This window comes from Pelodiscus sinensis, chromosome Z, assembly GCF_052426305.1.
Source record: "Pelodiscus sinensis isolate ZL-2025 chromosome Z, ASM5242630v1, whole genome shotgun sequence".
In the NCBI taxonomy this organism is placed as follows: Eukaryota; Metazoa; Chordata; order Testudines; family Trionychidae; genus Pelodiscus; species Pelodiscus sinensis.
Window position 1 is genome coordinate 6901192 of NC_143085.1, and position 18211 is coordinate 6919402.

The window sequence follows — 18211 nt, forward strand, 5'->3', positions numbered from 1 at the left end:
AGCTGTGCCATTGCAGCATTTTAAGTGTAGACCTTTCCTTTAGTTTCCCAGGCAGATTGAGATGTACTGAATATGGTCAAGAAGAGGTGGCTCTCTTAAGTTTGCAGCAAACCAGTAAGCAAAGCCCAGAGACGATACCATAGAAATGATCCATTTTATTCTGAAGATAACTATTTACAAAAGAAGCAGTGGAGCATTGCTTTTACTAAAAATATGCTTTATAGATTTTATATAATATGTATCTTAAAAAACCATACACTTATTTACATTACTACTACGTACAAAAATTACAGCACTGTGGTATGTACATATCTATAGATACATTCTTTCTGCTTGTCCCTGCTATGTGCTTTTTCACTTTCACTCTAAGGGGACTGTCACTTCACTGCCTTACCCAGGCCCATCCCTTGTACTTCTGAGCTTTGGGTTAAAACAATCTTGTTTGCAGTGATAGAAGTGGGAATGGTAAGAGGGTTTGCTATATTCCCAGAATCCACTATCAGTCTTAGCTAGGATAAGTTCTACACGCATCACGCTGAAGGCCTTATGTGTGCTCTGTTGCCTGTAAGCCCCCTTTATTGCTACTCGGCGCACACATTGTGCCATAGACTTTGCTCCTCAGTTCTCAAATTGATGTCATTTTCTTATTAATGGTGACTCGCTGAGCTGTGTGCGTTAAGGTAGCAAAGTGCTAGTAACTTGACTTGCATCTACATTTAGTTGTATTAGTACAGAAAATGTGTGAGTGTCATACACAACAGTAGGCCCTAGCTCTAGACTTTGCTAAAGGGAACTTCCCCCTAGCTAGCCAAAAAAAAAAAAAAAAAAAAAAAAAAAATTGCTTTTCCCACAGAGGCAATGTGATGGCTTAGTAATTGTGTGAAATGTGGAACCTCTATTCTTTAGTTGTGCAACTGTTGTATAAGGTGCATGTCTTAGCCCTGCCATATTGCCTAGCACTACCTGTTAAGTACTGATGAGTGAAAGTGTTTTGTACTGGTCTTCAGTGCTGCAGAGCCCACTTGGGGACAGTGGTATAATCCTTGTATGCTGATGCTTACCTGGCATACCAAATCTACTCATTGGGCTCCTGTGATTTCTCAAGTTAGTGTTCTTCCTCCCACTGACATTTTTCAAATAGGTTTGCAAATGTCAGTGGCCAGGGGGAGCAGGGAGCTATACTGGCATGTTCAACCCCCACCCCATAGGCAGCAAAAGAGGTCTGGAAGTAATCCACTATCAGCTGTGCTATCTTTGGTGACAGTTTAAGGGAAGACAAAATGCTCAGGACACCATTAAAGCACAGCATTAACTATATGACATTTTGGGAACATCTGGCCAAGGGATTGATTCTGTGCATAAAACAGAATATGGTGTTAAGGTAGATTTTGTTGCTTTAAGCAGCATCTGCTCAGCACAGGGACAGTTTCCTCTGCCCTGGTTCATAAGCCCTGTCCTCCTCAGTTTCTGGGACTAGTAGCTCCCATACCCAGATGCAGTTGCACTTCAAGTCCAAGTGTCAGCTTAACCTTCTGACTGAAAAAAATAATTGCAAACAGATTAAGGACTGGCTCCTTCTTCAAATGATGAGTGAGACCTGCTGAGAATTTCAATCATTGCCCTAAGCAACTGCGACTCACTTCCACTCTCCTCCCAGTGACCATGCAGCAAAAGGCACCTTTCTTATCACTGCATCTTCATTGCATAACTTAAAGCCCCTTTCCTTAGCATGGCCTACATTCACCGTCTTGTGGCTATAGATTTCCCTTCCTCACCCATGCATGTGCTGGGAATGCAGCTTGGAGAGGACTGTAGGAGACTGGCTGGTGGGAAATGAAAAGGTGACAGCAGCATACAACCCTTCTAGAACAGGCTGTTGCTTAAAACAACCCAGCAGCAGCTTTCTCTAAGGGGAAATGCTTATTTTATTGGTGTTTAAAGCAGTTTTAAAGGAAAAGTGCTAAGTGGTAGCAATAGGGCCTGCTGAAAGTACCTACCCTATAATAATCTCATACATACTGCAGGACTTGTAGCACCAAAATGTGTGCATATATGTAGAGTGGCAGCATGTTCTTTCTCCTCACACCAGTCTGATTAAAGCCTTTTAACTTCAAGGCTACAGTCTACAATCACACTGAGCATAAGCAGATCCAACCATCTACCATCAAGGCCTGAATATCAGAAAGTGTATACACATACGCAGGAGCTAAGGGTTGGCCCTGAAGATCAGGCCTATCACTAAAACTACTGCAGCAATGCTGAGCAGTGGAAGAGCTACACTTAGGACCTGATTTTGAGAAACACTGAACAACCCATTCCTATCAAATCTATCAGTTTTAGGTGCTCAGGACCTTGAGATGGCTGATCATTTCAGACCAATCTGTATCCCCAAATCTGTGATTCAGATTTTTGGCTATTGATTTCACTAGGAAGATGCAAAAGGCCTTTGGCTCTAAGTCTGAGCTACACTGACCTTCCACAGCTAGCCTTAAGGCTAAGGGAAGAGCAGGTACCTAAGGAGTCTGAACATCCACAACTCCCATTCACTGCATGTTGGGATGTAGGTGCTCAGTCTGCCTCATGAGCCAATCCTCAATGCTTAGAGTGCTGGAATTGGCCAATGGAAAGCTAGATTCGGCTCACAGTATTAGCAGATTTACAACTGCCCTGAGCTGGAAGGAATCTGGATTCCTGATGTAGTAACTGTAGCTATGGAGAGCACCAGGGGGAATAGAGACTGCTAGTCATAAGAAGAGGACAATAAGATTTCCCCCATAGAGTAAACTACAGCCATATAAACATATTACATTTCCAGGACCAGTGCAACTACAGCCCATGTAACCTGAAGGACAGTCCAGCTGCCAGAACAAGAGGGTGTACCAAGGCCACTCCTTTCCACTACTTTTCTTGGGACACTAGTAATCAGTCCCTTGTATTGCCTTGTCCTGGAGTTGCTAATTTCCTTCTCCAGCATGAGAGAATGAAGTTAAGACAATTGGATTATTCTTCGCAGCAGAAACTGAGTGGCCTGTGTCAAAACGCCTAAACCATACCCTGACGTTTATCACTTTGCTTAAGGAATAAAGAAGTTGCTCTCAGTTGATATCACATTGTCAAGATGCAAATCTCCAATCCATGTAAACATTTGTTCAGACCAGGTGGATTGTAAATAGTGCAGTCTCAAAGGTTAATTTTGTTCACCTTTTATGTTTTCCTTTTGGATTTGATTCAGGTCCAGTGGGAAGCTTTGCAGTTGCCCCCAGCTTCACACCTCTAAGCTGAAATAATTGGAAAGGTTTCTCCTTTCACATTAATTTTTCTTGAAAAAGGAAAAGAGACGGTTCCTTTCTGCCCCAATGGGCTCATCCCCCTGCTGCTCCGGCCTGAACACGGGGGAGGGTCTTGCACGCCGCTTTGCTCTGTAGCCATTGGAGAAGGAATAAGCAGGCTGGCTCCATTCCTTCAGATGTTTGTCCATCAGCTGCTGGTCAATGACCCTGTGCATGTCATCCTGTAACAGATGGAAAAAGGGATGCTCAATAAGACGCACAACCAGGGTGGCAGCAGAAGTTTGCATCTGAACATGGTGAAAATGGGATTATGGAACGGCCATGGTGGTGGGTACAAGGACCCCATTTAGTCACACTGCTCAAGCCTTGATCAGCATCACAACATAAGCACCAGCAAAGAAACAAGAAGAGGTTTACCTTTTATCCCACCAGCTTTTAAAAACTGGAAATCAGGCCATCCACAGTTTGATGTAGTTTAAGGGATGTTGTTTTTCAGGGTTTTGCTGATGCCTGTGAAAAGGACATAGCTTCTGGTACCCTTCTCCTACGTTGCTGGCTAGTCTCATCAGAGCTGGCTGGCTGCCATTCCCCCCCCCCCCCCCTCCATTCCTCTACACAAGAAGCAGCACAGATTAGTAGGGCCCTATCAAATTCATTGTCCATTTTGGTTTATTTCATGGTCATAAGATTTTAAAAACTGGGTTTGGTCTATTTTACGGTTGTAAGATTTTAAAAGTTTTTAAAAATTTCCTCTGTTTGTATCTGAGATTTCAGATTGTTGTAACAGTAGGGGTCCAACACAAAACACATTGGGAGCAGTAGGGTAACAATTTTACTGTAGGAAGGGTTGTGGTATTGCTATCCACACTTTCGTATTGCTGCTGCTGGCACTGGTGCTGCCTTCAGAGATATGTGTCTTTAAGGTGCCACAGGATACCTTTGTTTTTAAAGTTACAGACTAACACGGCTCCCCCTCTGGTCCATAATGTGTTTGGCATGGCTGTGAATTTGGTAGTTCCCTACAGATGAGGCATGTGGCTGAAATGTAGGTTAGAAAGGGGCAGGACTGCAGTATTGAACTTTGAGTAGCTCCGTACTGAAGAGCAGGGAAGCCAGGTGGCAGCAAGACAGTAAGGGTGGATGCATATACAAGCACTTCTTCAAACAGGAACTAAGGAGACAAGACTTCTTTTCATAACTGAAGTGAAATTGCTGTTGTGGGGTGTGTGCAAGGTGAATAACATGGCATTAATACAATTTACTGAGGAGTACTAAAGGGTCTTCCTTTCAGAGCAATTTTCAATGACCTGGCACAGACCACTGGCAGCTGCCTGATCAGCAGGAGGCCCCGCTTCACCACTGGCTCATCCAATGCTTTTAAAGTGTCAGAAATGCTACTGCACCTAAGTAGCTTTCGCAACATTCACGCCAACAGCCAACACTGACCTCATCCCGCAAGATGGGGCATGACAGCTGTAAAATCGTAAGTTTAATAACCCCAGACCTGCTGCAAGTGGCCCTAATGTTGTATACAAGCAACGGGCCGTCTTGCAGTTATCTGTTTTATAAGAAATTAGTAACAGAATTACGATCTTGTGTAAAATTTCAAGTATGTAAAATCAAGCCAAGTGGACGAGGCTATTGCCTCGTGAGGGGGTTGCTCCCCCCTGCAATGTCCCTGGAGGGATCAGTAGCTCTGGACATGTTACATGCAGCAATACAAATACACAGCACTTTCTCTATGTACACACTGGTTTCACAGACAGACACCTCACTGGAGGCAGGAAAAATCAGAATCCTCATTTCTAGCATGGGGAAATGGAAGCTTTGTGGTGTGATGTGCCCTGCCAATCTCACAGAGCAAGTGTTCTCTTTATGTCTGTCTTTTACTGCACATCAGCTGCCTTAGCCCCTACACCCTAGAGGAGGTATGTGTTAGACTGTTCTAAATTCAAACCAAAACACAGACAGCTACCTGTCACTCATGGGCACTGCATTCTGAAAAGCTAGGACACCCAAGGTTAAGTGTTCACATCTGTACTCTGAGCTGCCTTCTGTGTCCAGGCATTGCCAAGCTCAAGCTCTCTGTGTTCTAGTAGCTGCTCTCTCAATGCTAGGCTCCTCAGGCTAAAAGTCCTATTTTTGCCATACAGCTGATTTCAGGCTCTGCTGGGCTAATCCCAGAATGAGGAAATAGCTGCCTGGCTGTGGCTGCTGACGAACTCCTCACAACTGTCAAAGCCTACGTGTAGATGAAGCCCACTGCGTGGTGGGGTTTCATTATGCAGAATGACTTGCTAGCCAGATGGTTACATAGTCTCACAGCGATTCAGCACCGATCAGGCTTAGGGTTGTGTGACTCCAGAAGACAATTTCCAACCCACGCACATTCTATGCAGCATAACACACTAATGGGGCTTGGTTGCTATGGACACCCATCAAATGCCAGTGGACACAGATGGCACATGCTCCATCATCCACCATCATAGCATGTGCAAGTGCCAGCTCTTATTTGGGATGTCCATGCAGTTCAGGGCCCCAGCAATTCAGTCCCAGATTCAATGAAGGCACCAGGCTCCTCAGGAACATGTAAACATCCTGCAGACACTTAGGGCACTTTAAACTTTTACAGTGTCTTAAAAAAAGCCCACTATTTACACGCTAATAGGAAGTGATGTCCCACTTGACAAGGGGAATCACTGATACATCTGGCTGCATTCTGGGTAATCAAGAATTGGGGATGTTGAATAATTTAGTCTGAACAGCAAGGAGTACACAGGGATGGAAGGAATGGAGAAACTGGGTATAAGGATCAGTGATGTGTCAACCAGTATCATTCAATAAAACAAAATATACAGGGATAATTTGACAGAGCTTGAATATTTTGATTGGCTGAAGGAGTGCCTCCCTTTTGAGTGCACTATTACAAAGAACATGTATCGTTTTGTTCATGATGTCTATGGAACAGAGCACTGTCCTAGGACAATGATAGGCCACTGCTAGTGACGTGTCCCAGGGAAAGTGCAAGCATGTATCAGAGATAGCTATCAAACCTATTTAGACACACCATTAGCCAAACACCATTAATCATTTGTATATGAGAGCTAGTCAATGGAATTCACTGACTACCTCTCATATTCAAATGATTAATGGTGTTAGCCTAGTTCAGTCACCACAGCATTGCTGGACAGCTGCGTCTGGATGTCTTTGAGCTCATGAGGCTGATACTTTTAACCTTGTGGAGTCACTTATACCTGTGCACAGTGGCTGTAATGTGCTATTATAGCAGAGTTCTGCTCTCCCTTCTGCCAGCTGTAACATTTCAGAGCCAGCTTGAAAGCAAGTAAATGTCTTCACATGATGGAAATACTAGAGAATTAGGTCTCAGGTTTCTTTCAGCTCATCTGTTGAGGGGGTCTCCTACTTTAGTGGGGTTTCATGCAGACATGTCTTATATAAAGTTAAAAGGAAATTGGCGTCATTCCATTTGAATAAGCAACACAAAACTCCCTTTTATCATCTAATTTTTTTCCCCATTCAGATAACGTTAATTACAGATAAAATCTTAAACCAGTGAAAATCTCCAGTGGTCCACAGTGAGAAAAAATAGCCCTTATTCTCACCAATCTCATATTATTCCATGCTATATGTTGAATGGCAGATACTGGGTTCTTCCACGGAGTGATATAAGATCTGCTGTTTCCATACCCAAGCTGAAATTAGGATGGTTTGGCTTATTGAGTGCATGCATGTAACTATAAATCCAAATATTGTAAATAAGCTATGCCCAGCACTAGGAAGGTATGACATAGACCTATTTTTGCTGAGAGCCTTTGGTTAAAATAGAGACTATGAGAGCAAAAACGTAGTAGTTTGGTCTCCTCACCAGCACTAAGGTACAATTATGAACGTGAGAGTTAATTTAACTGTCTAAAAAATACCAACACCACCCCCAAAATACTTACACTTCACTTGCATTAGACAGTTATCAAACATGAATGACTCTGTTATTTTTATATCTATCTCTAACCTTCTTGTCTGGTTAAGTAAATCAGGAAGCGTAGCAAAAACTTTGTTGCAATCAATCAATCAATCAATATATATATATCTATATATATATATAAAAATAAAATGTGGAGTTCCAATTCTGTACTGAACAGTGAGCAATATTCTGTTCCCATTAAAGGCAATGGGAGCAGGATGGGGCTCACTATATTTCTGTTATTTTCTTTATATTTGGTGAAATATAAATTGGCAAATGTTTATAAAAAGACAATTTAGCAAAATACCTGCACGTGTTAACTAGGAGTGACTGACAATAACAGTCCAAGTTCCAGTAGAAACCAGGGATATCTGTATAGCCTTATCTGCAGCCTTTGATATCTGCTATGCTTTCAGCAGTCAAAGGATAAGTCTACAAATACACCTCACTGCATTTTTAGCTGTTAGTGGGAAGGACTTTTAGTATGGGCATACCATGCCAGATTCTCACTGCCTTCCACCTTTTGCATGCAGAGTGGGTACAAAACTACCCAATCAGAAATCTCCACTCATAGTGGTGGTGAAGCTTAATACTAACTCTGCATGGGATTTTTAATGTGTCTCCTAAATTTTGTGTATGGAGGAGTCCGATTCATGTTCTCAACCTTGAGGGAGAGTAAAGCAGTTTCTCTCATTCTAAAGCTTGGTTCACACTTAAAACTTACATCAGCATTACTATGTTGGTCAGGAACATGAATAATGACTACAGGGCACATCTACACTATGTAGGGTTTGATTTAGTGGGTATAGAATAGACCTGCTAGATCAGTGTTTCTCAACCTTTTTTTAATAAAGAACCCCTTTTAAAAAAAATTATAGATACCCCCAGTATTCAGTTTTCAGACACACAAATTTTTTTTCTACCGTTGCAACACGTTTGTTTGAACAACTTAATCATGGGCGGGTGATGAAATTTTTGGGTGTAAAAAGTACAAAAATAATAAAGCGCTGTAAAACTTAAAACAACAATTCAGTTTTCTCCAAATTTCAGTTGTGTTGACATATCCCCCAGATGATGTCTCTCAAGTACCCCTAAGGGTACTCATACCACTGGTTGAGAAACACTGTGCTAAATCAAACTCAGAGGGTGTCCCTATTGGCGCCAGTACTCCTACTCCTTACAAGGAGTAAGGGAAGCCAACAGGAGAATTTGCTCCCATCAGCCTCCCACTATGGGGTCAATGTGGAAACACAATGTAAGATACGTCAACTCCAGCTTTGTGATTTACATAGCTGGAGTTGTGTATCTTACTTTGACCTTCCAATGTAATGTAGACCAGCCACAGTGTCTAGCCCCAGCTATGCCAAGAGAACAGTACCTCTGTGAGCACATGTAATGTTGTTTGCAGAGGTCGTGTTCCTACACTGGCAAAAAGCCTCCTGTTGCTGTAAGCTGTGTCTATACTAAGGGGCTATGACCCCATTGCTGTGCCAGCATTAAGCTTTGTAGTGTAGACATAGTCTGAGAGGGTAGCATAGTGCTATTGCTTTAAAGTTTGAGTCCTTGCCCAGCTGTCACTAACTTTGGATTGACTGATTCAGTGTAAGATGTGAAAGTGTTGCAGTGGCATGGAAAGCTAGTTATTCGTGTTCTGATCAGGAAGAGAGAGTACAATGTCTGCATTTGCTTCTCTGGCAAAAGGTTTTACATGCTAAGGGCCAAACTGTGCTCACAATACTGTAAGTATCAGTGGAGCAGTTTTGGGTTTGCTTTGGCATAACTGAGAACAAAGTTGACCTTCGATGTGAAAAGATTTTGCTTTAACTTTAAAACTCTTACCAGTAAGTGATGCTTTGGTTTTACAAACATTTTCAAAATGCTGTTTGTTCTGGTTCATTCTTTCACAAAATTAATTCAGCTTTACAGGCCAAATTCATGACTGCTGTACCTCCTGAAGTCAATGAAGCTAAATCAGGAGCACAATAATTCTGATGATTTAAAATGGCAATAACCAGGGCTCGACAAATACATTCACCTGCTTGCCCGTGGGGAATAGATTTTACCAGCTGGCGAGTGCAGGAGCGCACTATCCTGGTGGGCCATTGTGATGGGCTGGCCAAAGCCCACACTATGGACAGCGCGGCCCCATCCGATCCACCGGCCGGTGGAGGAACAGAGCGCTGCCGGGAAGGGGGAAGTGCTGTGATTCTCAGCGTCGGGCTGCCTGCGTGCAGCTCCGGCGTGAGGAGACGGGGCGCAAGCCAGGGGGCGGGACATCGGCAGATGCCAGGATGCTTGTGTGATGTGGTGTCCTGATGTTACGGCCGGCGACCGCTGGATTAAAAAAGGCTCTGGCAACCGCGCAAAGTGGAAGGCAGAAGCCACGTAGGAGGGGGAAGGGGAGAGGGAGGGGAAGGAGCTTGTGCCGTGCTGTACTGTGCTGTGGGGTGGGAAGGGAAGGGGAAAAATATGGGGAAGGGGCTTGTGCTGAAGGCAGGGGAGAAGAGGGGAGGGGAGGGGGTCAGAAGAAGAAGAAGAAGAAAGGGGAAGGCACCAAGGGACAGGGGTGCAGGAGAGACAAATGCCAGTGGGCCAAGTGGAGACAATGAGGAAAAGGGCAGGAGGGGAGGTGTAAGTGGGGAGGGGAACAGGGTGATGCTGGGAGAGAAGGGGGTAAAGGCATTGAGGGCTAGAGGGGGAAGGGGAGATGCTGGGAAAAGGCTTGAAAGAAGGGGTGGGCATGAGGAAGGCAGGGATGGAACAAGGCATGTGTGAGGGCACAGAGGCATGAGGGGAATGGAGGCAGAGGGTGGTGAGGGGGGTGGGCATCAGGGAAAAAGAGGGCAAAGGGAGCAGGGGCAGTGAGGGAAGGTGCAGGTGCAGGGGATTCTGGGGTGAAGCAGAAGGGCAGACACCTGCAGGGGAGGGACCAGCACCAGGGGAGAGAGGCAGGGCAGGTGTGTAGAGGGAGGTGTTAGGAGAGGGGATGAGAAGGGGTAGCTCACTTGATCAGAGTGGGGCTACTGGAGGAGTGGGCACGGGGGGGGGGAGAGAAGGGCTGGTGGAGGGGGGGCAGGTGTCAGGAAGGCTGAGGGCAGCGAGAAGGGCAGGAGTCAGGACAGCAGAAGAGGGTGAGGAGTTGGGGGCAGCAGGCACCAGGGGAGCAGATGGAGCAAGAGGAGGAGACAGGGCAGCAGAGGGAAAAGGTAGAGCTATTTATTATGAGATATTTATTAATAACTTGGGTGATATTTATTAATAACTTATTAGTAATTACTGTTCTTATTCTTATTAGGAATTTATGCCATTAAAAACACTTTTTGGGGGGGGCGAGTCCCTTTTTTGTCTGGAGAGTAGGGTTTTCCATAATTTGTCAAGTCCTGGCAATAACCATCTACGTATTCCTGTTCATAGCCAGTTTTTCTAACACCCATCAAATCTGTGAAGTTTTTCAGAGCAGAAGGACTTCAGGATTGGACACTAATGACAACATGCTCTTCAGAAAAAACTATTTCCCAGCCAGACTCTATTAGTTTCACTAAAATAGACCAGACCTTTCCATTCAGAAAGCTGTTCCCAACAGAAAGCCATAGCTCATCTCACCTGTGTAATAACATTTGTGCGCACAACTAGAGACATTTCCTGTGCAACCTCACTCAAGTTAATGGGTTGTGCAGGTGTCAGTGAAGGCAGAATTTTACCCTTACAAACCTGTTCTTGCTCCTGTTAAAACCAATGCAAAGACTCCAACTAGCTTCACTGGGTACAGAATCAGAGGAAAACAGGTGTTAAAAGGGAACGGCCATAGGAGACAGACAGTGAATTCCAATGGATACCTTTCACTGTGTGGAAATGATCATGGAGGGTGCAATGTGTAATGAAAACAGTGAGTGGAACGAAGGCTAGTGTAGTCTGGGGGAGACACATTTTCTCTCAGCAGAGAATGAAACAACACTGGATGTGGATGTGATGAAAGGCTGGATGAGGTGGATGGAATGGAGCTTTGGAGCTCACCTCAAAGGCAGGAGGAGTGTACGACTAAAGCTGTTGGTACGGGAACTGAGAAAGGCCACTAGATCAGAAACCAAAGGAGCCAGATAGTAAAAAGCCCTGAGGAAGCAAACTGTAAGCAGGAGAAAAAAAAAAAAAAAAAAAAAGAGAGAGAAACGAAAACACAGTGGAGTTGAAATAGGAGAAAGGGTGCATGGGGAGGTTTCTACTGGTTGAACAGTCAACACAATCATCATCTTTTGTAACAACCTACAACAAACTAGAGATCGATCTGTTTCTGTCCCTGCCTTGATCTTTGCCTCTCCTTTTGCACACATCCCTCCCTCCATACTATTTCTCCAAATTAATGACTACTGTAACTTTTTTCTCTCAAGTGATATCTGGCTTTGCATGACTTTGGTACTAATGGAAGAATCCAGGTTAGATGCTGCCCCACGGTGATTTGGAGTGGGGTTGAGTTTTCAACTCTCTGGGTAGGTAGATTTTCTGATGGAAATAAAAGCATTTACATCTGTGTCCTGAAATAGTACAGCCCAAATTGATTTCATTGCTTCTGTTCTCTATCTGAAATGGAGACTGACTGAAGTTTTTAGAAGATTTAGTCTTGGTACGTGTCTTCAGTCAACATGTTACACAGACAGTAATATGATTTGAGATGGTCAATATCTCTGACCTATGGACATAGGAAATCGGGAGTAAGATACCTTTGTCCCTGCACTTCAAAACTTTTCCATGTCCACAACCCAGAGACCGAGTCAGGTTGAAGCTTTAGAAAGAAGGAGTTGAGTTTTCAAAAGGCGATGTACCTGTCAGTAGGGCTATGTGCAGTTGTGAAATTAAGAGTTGGTTCCTTTTGTTGCTCTATCCCCATATTAAATAGTTATTTCTATACAGTCTACTGTAACAGCCAATGTGTGCTATGGTGCAAGTCCAGAAATCACTCCCCTAATTAACTCTGGTGCTCTTGGTGGGTCTGTGGATTGTGCCCTTCACACCCGCCTTTTATTATCACCTCTTGAGGCTATGTCTACACTGCAGAGTTTTTGTGCACAAACTCGCACAGCGTCCACACCATAGGCGTGCGCAGGACATTTCATTGGGGTGTACACCCAAAGAATTTAAAAAAAATGTAGTTTGACTCCCATTAGCCACACCCCTGATCCTGTTAACCATGCCCCCTGGCCCCATTGGCCACACCTCTGGAGGTAATACTCTCCGGCAAGATGGACACATGACCAGAAATAAAAGGTGTCATGTGACACCCCCCCAAGGACTTTTCTCACTATCCTCCTACCAATAGGGATTAGCTTGCCCCCCCCCCCCGCAAACTCTCCCCATGCAACTATCCTGCAGTTGCATTACCCCAATGTGTGTGACATTAACTTGGGGGCGGAGCGGGCAGAGAGGCTGGGGGAAGTGTTCCCTCTAAGAGTTTCCTCCCATGAGCAGAATGAATTTTGTGTTGTGCACCAGTACTGAGTTCATGTGGCTTGTTTGGATGTGCCACTGTGGCACCCAAGTTATTAATAAATATCTTATAAACCTCTACCTCTTCCCTCTGCTGCCATGTCTCCTCCTCTTGCTCCATCAGCTCCCCTGGTGCGTGCTGCCCCCAACCACTCACCTTCCTGTGCTGTCCTGACTCCTGCTCCACTCTGATCATGTGAGCTACCCCCTCTCCTAACACCTCCCTCTACACACCTGCCCTGCCTCTCTCCTCTGGTGCTGGTCCTCCCTTGCAGGTGTCTGCCCTTCTGCTTCACCCCAGAATCCTCTGGCACCTGCACCTTCCCTTAGCCCCGCACGCTTCTGGTGCCTCCCCCTTCCCTCACTGCCCCTGTGCCCTTTGTCCTCTTTTTCCCCTGATGCCCACACCCTCAATACCCTCTTCCCCCATTCCCCTTATGCCCCTGTGCCCTCACACATGCCTTGCTCCATCCCCACCTTTCTCATGCCCACCCCTACTTTCAAGCCTCCCAGCATCTCCCCGCTCCTCTCCCAGCATTACCCTGTCCCTCCTCCCACTGACATCTCCCCTCCTGCCCTTTTCCTCATTGTCTCCAGTTGGCCCCCTGGCATTTGTCTCTCCTCTACCCTGTCCCTTGGTGCCTTCCCCTTTCTTCTCCTGACTTGCCCCCTCCCCTCAGCACAAACCCCTTCCTCTCCCACCCCTTCCTCTTATTTTTCCCCCTTCCCCTCCCCTCCCTTACCTTACCTTCGGCTTCTGCCTTCTGATTCCTGGGGATGGAGTCAGAGCTGGCCCAAACTACAGGCCAGCCAGGCCCTAGCCGAGTGCCCCTGGGGCGCCACGTGGTGCTGCCGGGCTGGGTGGGTGCACCTCTGGGGCACCTCAGGGGGGCCGTGAGGTGCTGCCGGGCCAGGCGGGGCATCCCCGGGGCACTTCGGGGAGCGGGGTTGCGCGGTGCTGCCGGGTTGGGTGGGGGCATCCCTGGGGTGCTTCGGAGGGGGGACAGCGCGGTGCTGCCGGGCCAGGCGGAGGTGCCCCCAGGTGCACAAAGAGCGGTGCTGCTGGGCCCAGGGTGCAAAAATGGCTCAGGCTGGCCAGCTTTGTAGTCGGGCGCCAGCTCCTTCTGGAGCTGGGCTGCACAGTTTGAAAGTCCTGGGAAGTGACGTCACACCACGCCACACCCGGGCATCTCCCCTCTCACCTCTTGTGCAGCTTTTTAGCACGCCGCGCATGCGCTCTTTGCCCCACAGTGCCCTGTTGATGGCCGCGGGGAATTTAAAGTGAGGGTGTGCGGCGCCCTGTTACAAATCCCTCTCCTCCTCTAGCAGCCGCTAGCCGGCCCGAGACACTAGGGTGTGCCTGAGCACACCCGGCACACCCCGTGCACATGCCTATGGTCCACACCTCAAGCACGTTTACAGTGAATCAACAGACCAGAGAGGTTTTGCAGTATAGGTAGTCCTCTTTCTACCAGGAATAATGTGTTTTAGTGCACGAACTTTTGTGCAAAAAGGTGCGTGTGGAAGAGAAATGGGTATTTTGCACAAAAACAACCTATCGGAAGAAGCACAGGTGCCCTGACGGCCATTCTGCGAATGGCAATCAGAGCTTTCTTGCGAGAGAGCGACTATGCAGTCTGAAAGCTCTGTTGCGCAAACTGCATCACTTTTCTGATGCACTTTTGCAGTGTAGACGTGCTCTTGTGCAGTGTTTGCAGAAGATCTCTTATGGAAGAAGCCTGCAGTGTAGACATAGCCTGAGAAACAACAATTTTTATCTTCAAGAGATATTCTAGTTTCAAGTGTGACGTGAGCTGACAGACAAGAATAAGTTAACCCGTAGAACTTTCCCTTCCTCAACCATCACAACCCTCACCTTGAGCCCATGATTGTTAAGAGCTTGCCACCAATGCTCTGCTTTGCACTGATATTGAGCCTCACCTACCTGCCATGCCTCCAGCTGCTGTGAGAGGTTCAGTTTCTGTTGAATAGCATCCAGCAGCTGGCTGTTCAGAGACATCATGTCCATCTTACACTTGGCTAGTTCCATTTCCACTGCATTCTTCCTGGGGGAAAAAAGAAAGACATGGACAAAATCAGAGCACTGTTCAGTTTTATTCTGGATAAGTTATTGCCAGAATCACCTCGCCAGTGTTCACTGATTTCCATTTAGGGCATTCAGCAAAATCTGGATATGGAACCTGACAGCAGGTTTGCTAAAAAACTCTGAGTATTCAGTGGGGGCATGTCTACACACTGGGGGGTTATTTTTAAATAATTCTCCTTATTTTGAAATAACAAGGTGAATGTCCACACTGCCAAACATGTTATTTTGAAATAATGGTCTTGTTAACCTAGTAACTCCTGCTTCTTGAAGAGGAATAAGCTTATTTTGAAATAGTTATTTTGGGAGTTGTTATTTCAAAATAACATGGTAGTGTAGATATAGCCTGGGTGACTAGCTCCAGCTTCTATTGGGATAATGAAAAGGACATGTATCTTATAGAAGGGACCAGTTCAGTAAGCCACATCAGGTTAGTAAGCCCTCTTCAAAGGGGGAATGGAATATGGGAAATATGGGACATACTCTGATAAATTATTGGGTAGGTTTCTAGTGCAGAGACTTTGCCCCAAACAGTTTACACTTGTAAATCTTTATTCAACCATTTTCCTGTGCCTCATATTTCCAAGAAATAATATAAATTGGCAAGGAATATCTCAGCTGCTAATTTTAGATACAAGTTTGTTCTGATATTCTTATTAACCATATCTGATTCATCTGCAATAACAACTTTGCCTTGCTTTTCCACAGAGAAGTGTCCTGGAAATTAGTTTTTATATAACAGGCAGAGCTGATAGTACCACCTACACTTAACGATGCTCAACTCCTCCCATTATAAAACACTGTTCTCAGTTGCTTATATCTTTGCCAAATACCAGGCTGAAATTTTCCATGTTGGGTGTCTGCCTGAGGCTGAATTGTTTTCAAAAGTTTTGGCAAAAATGGCTTGAGATAAGAGGAAAATGCATTTTGTCCATGTTAATAGTATTCTTGCAGCTGCTCCACTAAAACAGTCTGATGTCTCCAGGCTTTGGAAGCTTCACAGGGGATGTCACACTTGTTCTTAGCCTTTTGCTGTTTTTGATATCTGCATGCTCAAATGCTGTTCCCTAAAGCACCATCCTGCTCTTTCTTTGGCTTCGAACACTTTTGGTTACTGTGCACCCTCTCTCCTGTAATACGACACACACCTAATTCCCTACACCATAAATATTAATGGCTTGTCTCATGTGAAACACTATGGTCACCAGAACAGCACAGAATCTCCAGATCTCCAATGAAAGGTTCCAGGTCTGAGTGTCTCAGAAAAATATGTTTCTATTGTAAATCAGCCCATTCCTACTAGATATTAACAGTGGAATTTAGGCATCCCTCGAGTGGCATAGTTACCATAGATACAGCAGAACTGGCAACCCATACTGCTATTAAATGTCAAAGCAAGCTTTTTGCACCAAACATCAGTCTGAGGGATATTCCTTACTTCTGCCAACAGATGGAGCTGTTACAATTGCATTCTGAAAGGATTTGGTAGCCTTTGGGTCACTGTAAAGAATTTTTGACAAATCATGTAATTTTTTAAAAAAAGAACGATTGTATGTGTTTGCTTATCTGCTCTCACTCCTCATATACTTGCATGATTTTACGGGCTTCGTTCCTCTTGCCAATCCAGCAGGGATTAGGCACTGCTGTACAGAAATAAGCTGCATTGTGTTCTGTCCTGTCTCACTTCATTAGAGGTTAAAAAGTCTCCTCTGATCTATAGTAAACAGAATATAAGTGCTTTTTGCCCTCTCCCCATTCCTCCAGATCCTGGTGTCCTGAACTTCATGTTCCTCCTCAGGTTTCCTAAAATTGGGCCAGCAAAGATGGGCAGATGGGGGAGATGAAAAAAATGTGACATAAAAGACTGGGGGTGAGTTACACTGCATCCTTAGCTCGGAATAAGCTATGCAATTTGAGATACAATTTAGAAACAGCTTATTTCATAATTTGGCGCTGTCTACAAATAAACTTAAAAAACAAAAAAAATAAACTGCTATTCCCAAACGTTCCTTAATCCTCGTGGGACGAGGTTTACAGGGATGTCAGAATAGTGAGCCCATTACATTTCAGATTAACGGGCTTGCTGAAAAGACACGGAATAGCTATTTTGGGATACTGGAAGTATCCCAAAATAGCACCGCAGTGTGGATCAGCATCATGGGGGTGGGGTGAGGGGGGGTGGATGGATGCAGTAACAGAGCTACACAGAGAAAGTAAAGCAGGAGAAAGGGGAAGCACAGCAGAGGGGATGTGTAATGCAGAGGCTAAGGACAGAGGAATGTTCAGTAAAAAAAATTAAGAGAGGAGAAGAACTGATAGATTCACAGAGGCATCAGATGAGAATGGAAGAAAGAGGCTAGAAGAGCTATGGAGCAATTTGGAGAAGGTGCAGTAGCAGAGATACACAAAAGACCTGGAAGGGAGGCTGGAAAAGCAAAAGACAATAGGAGGAGTAAGAGACCAGTTTCAATATGTGTTCCCTTCCGAAATGGGCAATAGCCATCCCTTGGCTTGATGAAAAGATCTGTCCCCAAAAGCTGCTAAGACTTATGGAGTTTTTTAAATGAAAGAGAGTAGAACAGCTGGTTCTAGGAATTTTCAGGAATCCAGACCCTGATCCCTATCACAGGCACTTAGCACTACTCCTCAGCACTCAGAAGTGGGATGATCTACCACGATACCACAGTTTGCTTTGAACAAACTGGTGGGTAGGTCCAGAGACCACACGCTAAACCCTTCTCTGTTCTTTGATAGAATTCTAGTACTTAGCAATGGCTTCATCTCGATCCCTGATGGCCTTCAGAAGCTGTTCATTTGTCTCCTTATCTTCTGCTGATCCTCGGAGCCTGTCTCTTTCCTCTTTCAGCACAGTCATCTCCACACTGAGCAGCGTCACCTGTCAGCAACAGAAAAAGCATGGTCAAATATTTCTCCTCTCAGGTAACAATTAATAGTGGTGGAAGGTGTGTCACTTCTAGCCTTGAAGAGAAATGTCGTCTAAGAACAGAGCAGGCAGCATGAGCAGTGACTAGCTATTACTGGACATGTGCCTCAGCTCTTATCAGAATGAACCAGCTTGTACGGCTGAGAGTTTCTAGTGTCCAGGCCCATCAAACCTTTGCCTTCACAATGGTGATAACTGAAGAAGTGGCTCCCACTTTCAAGACCTAGGGCAGTGGTCTCCAACCATTTTATACCCAAGATCACTTTTTAAATCTCCGAACAGGTGAAGATCTACTGCCCCGCCCCTTTCTTGAAGCCACGCCCCTCTCTTGAAGCCAAGCCCTCTCTATTCTCCTTCTGTCCATCATTTGCTATCCCCAGCCCTTCCTTACACACTCTGATAAACAGTTTATT

The 18211-nt window shown here is 45.2% G+C and overlaps 1 protein-coding gene across 3 annotated transcripts in view; it reads right to left on the reverse strand.

The window, feature by feature from the left end:
- Positions 1 to 287: 287 nt before the first annotated feature.
- BICDL1 (BICD family like cargo adaptor 1) overlaps positions 288 to 18211 on the reverse strand; it is a 179527-nt gene continuing 161603 nt past the window's right edge. For all 3 annotated transcript variants that reach the window (XM_075898124.2, XM_089775211.1, XM_075898123.2), the window contains 3 exons: positions 17620 to 17750; positions 14696 to 14816; positions 288 to 3511 (listed from right to left, as the gene is read on the reverse strand). In XM_075898124.2, the coding sequence (XP_075754239.2) occupies positions 3311 to 3511; positions 14696 to 14816; positions 17620 to 17750 (453 nt within the window). In that variant the 3' untranslated portion in view covers positions 288 to 3310. The remainder of the gene's footprint in view (positions 3512 to 14695; positions 14817 to 17619; positions 17751 to 18211) is intronic.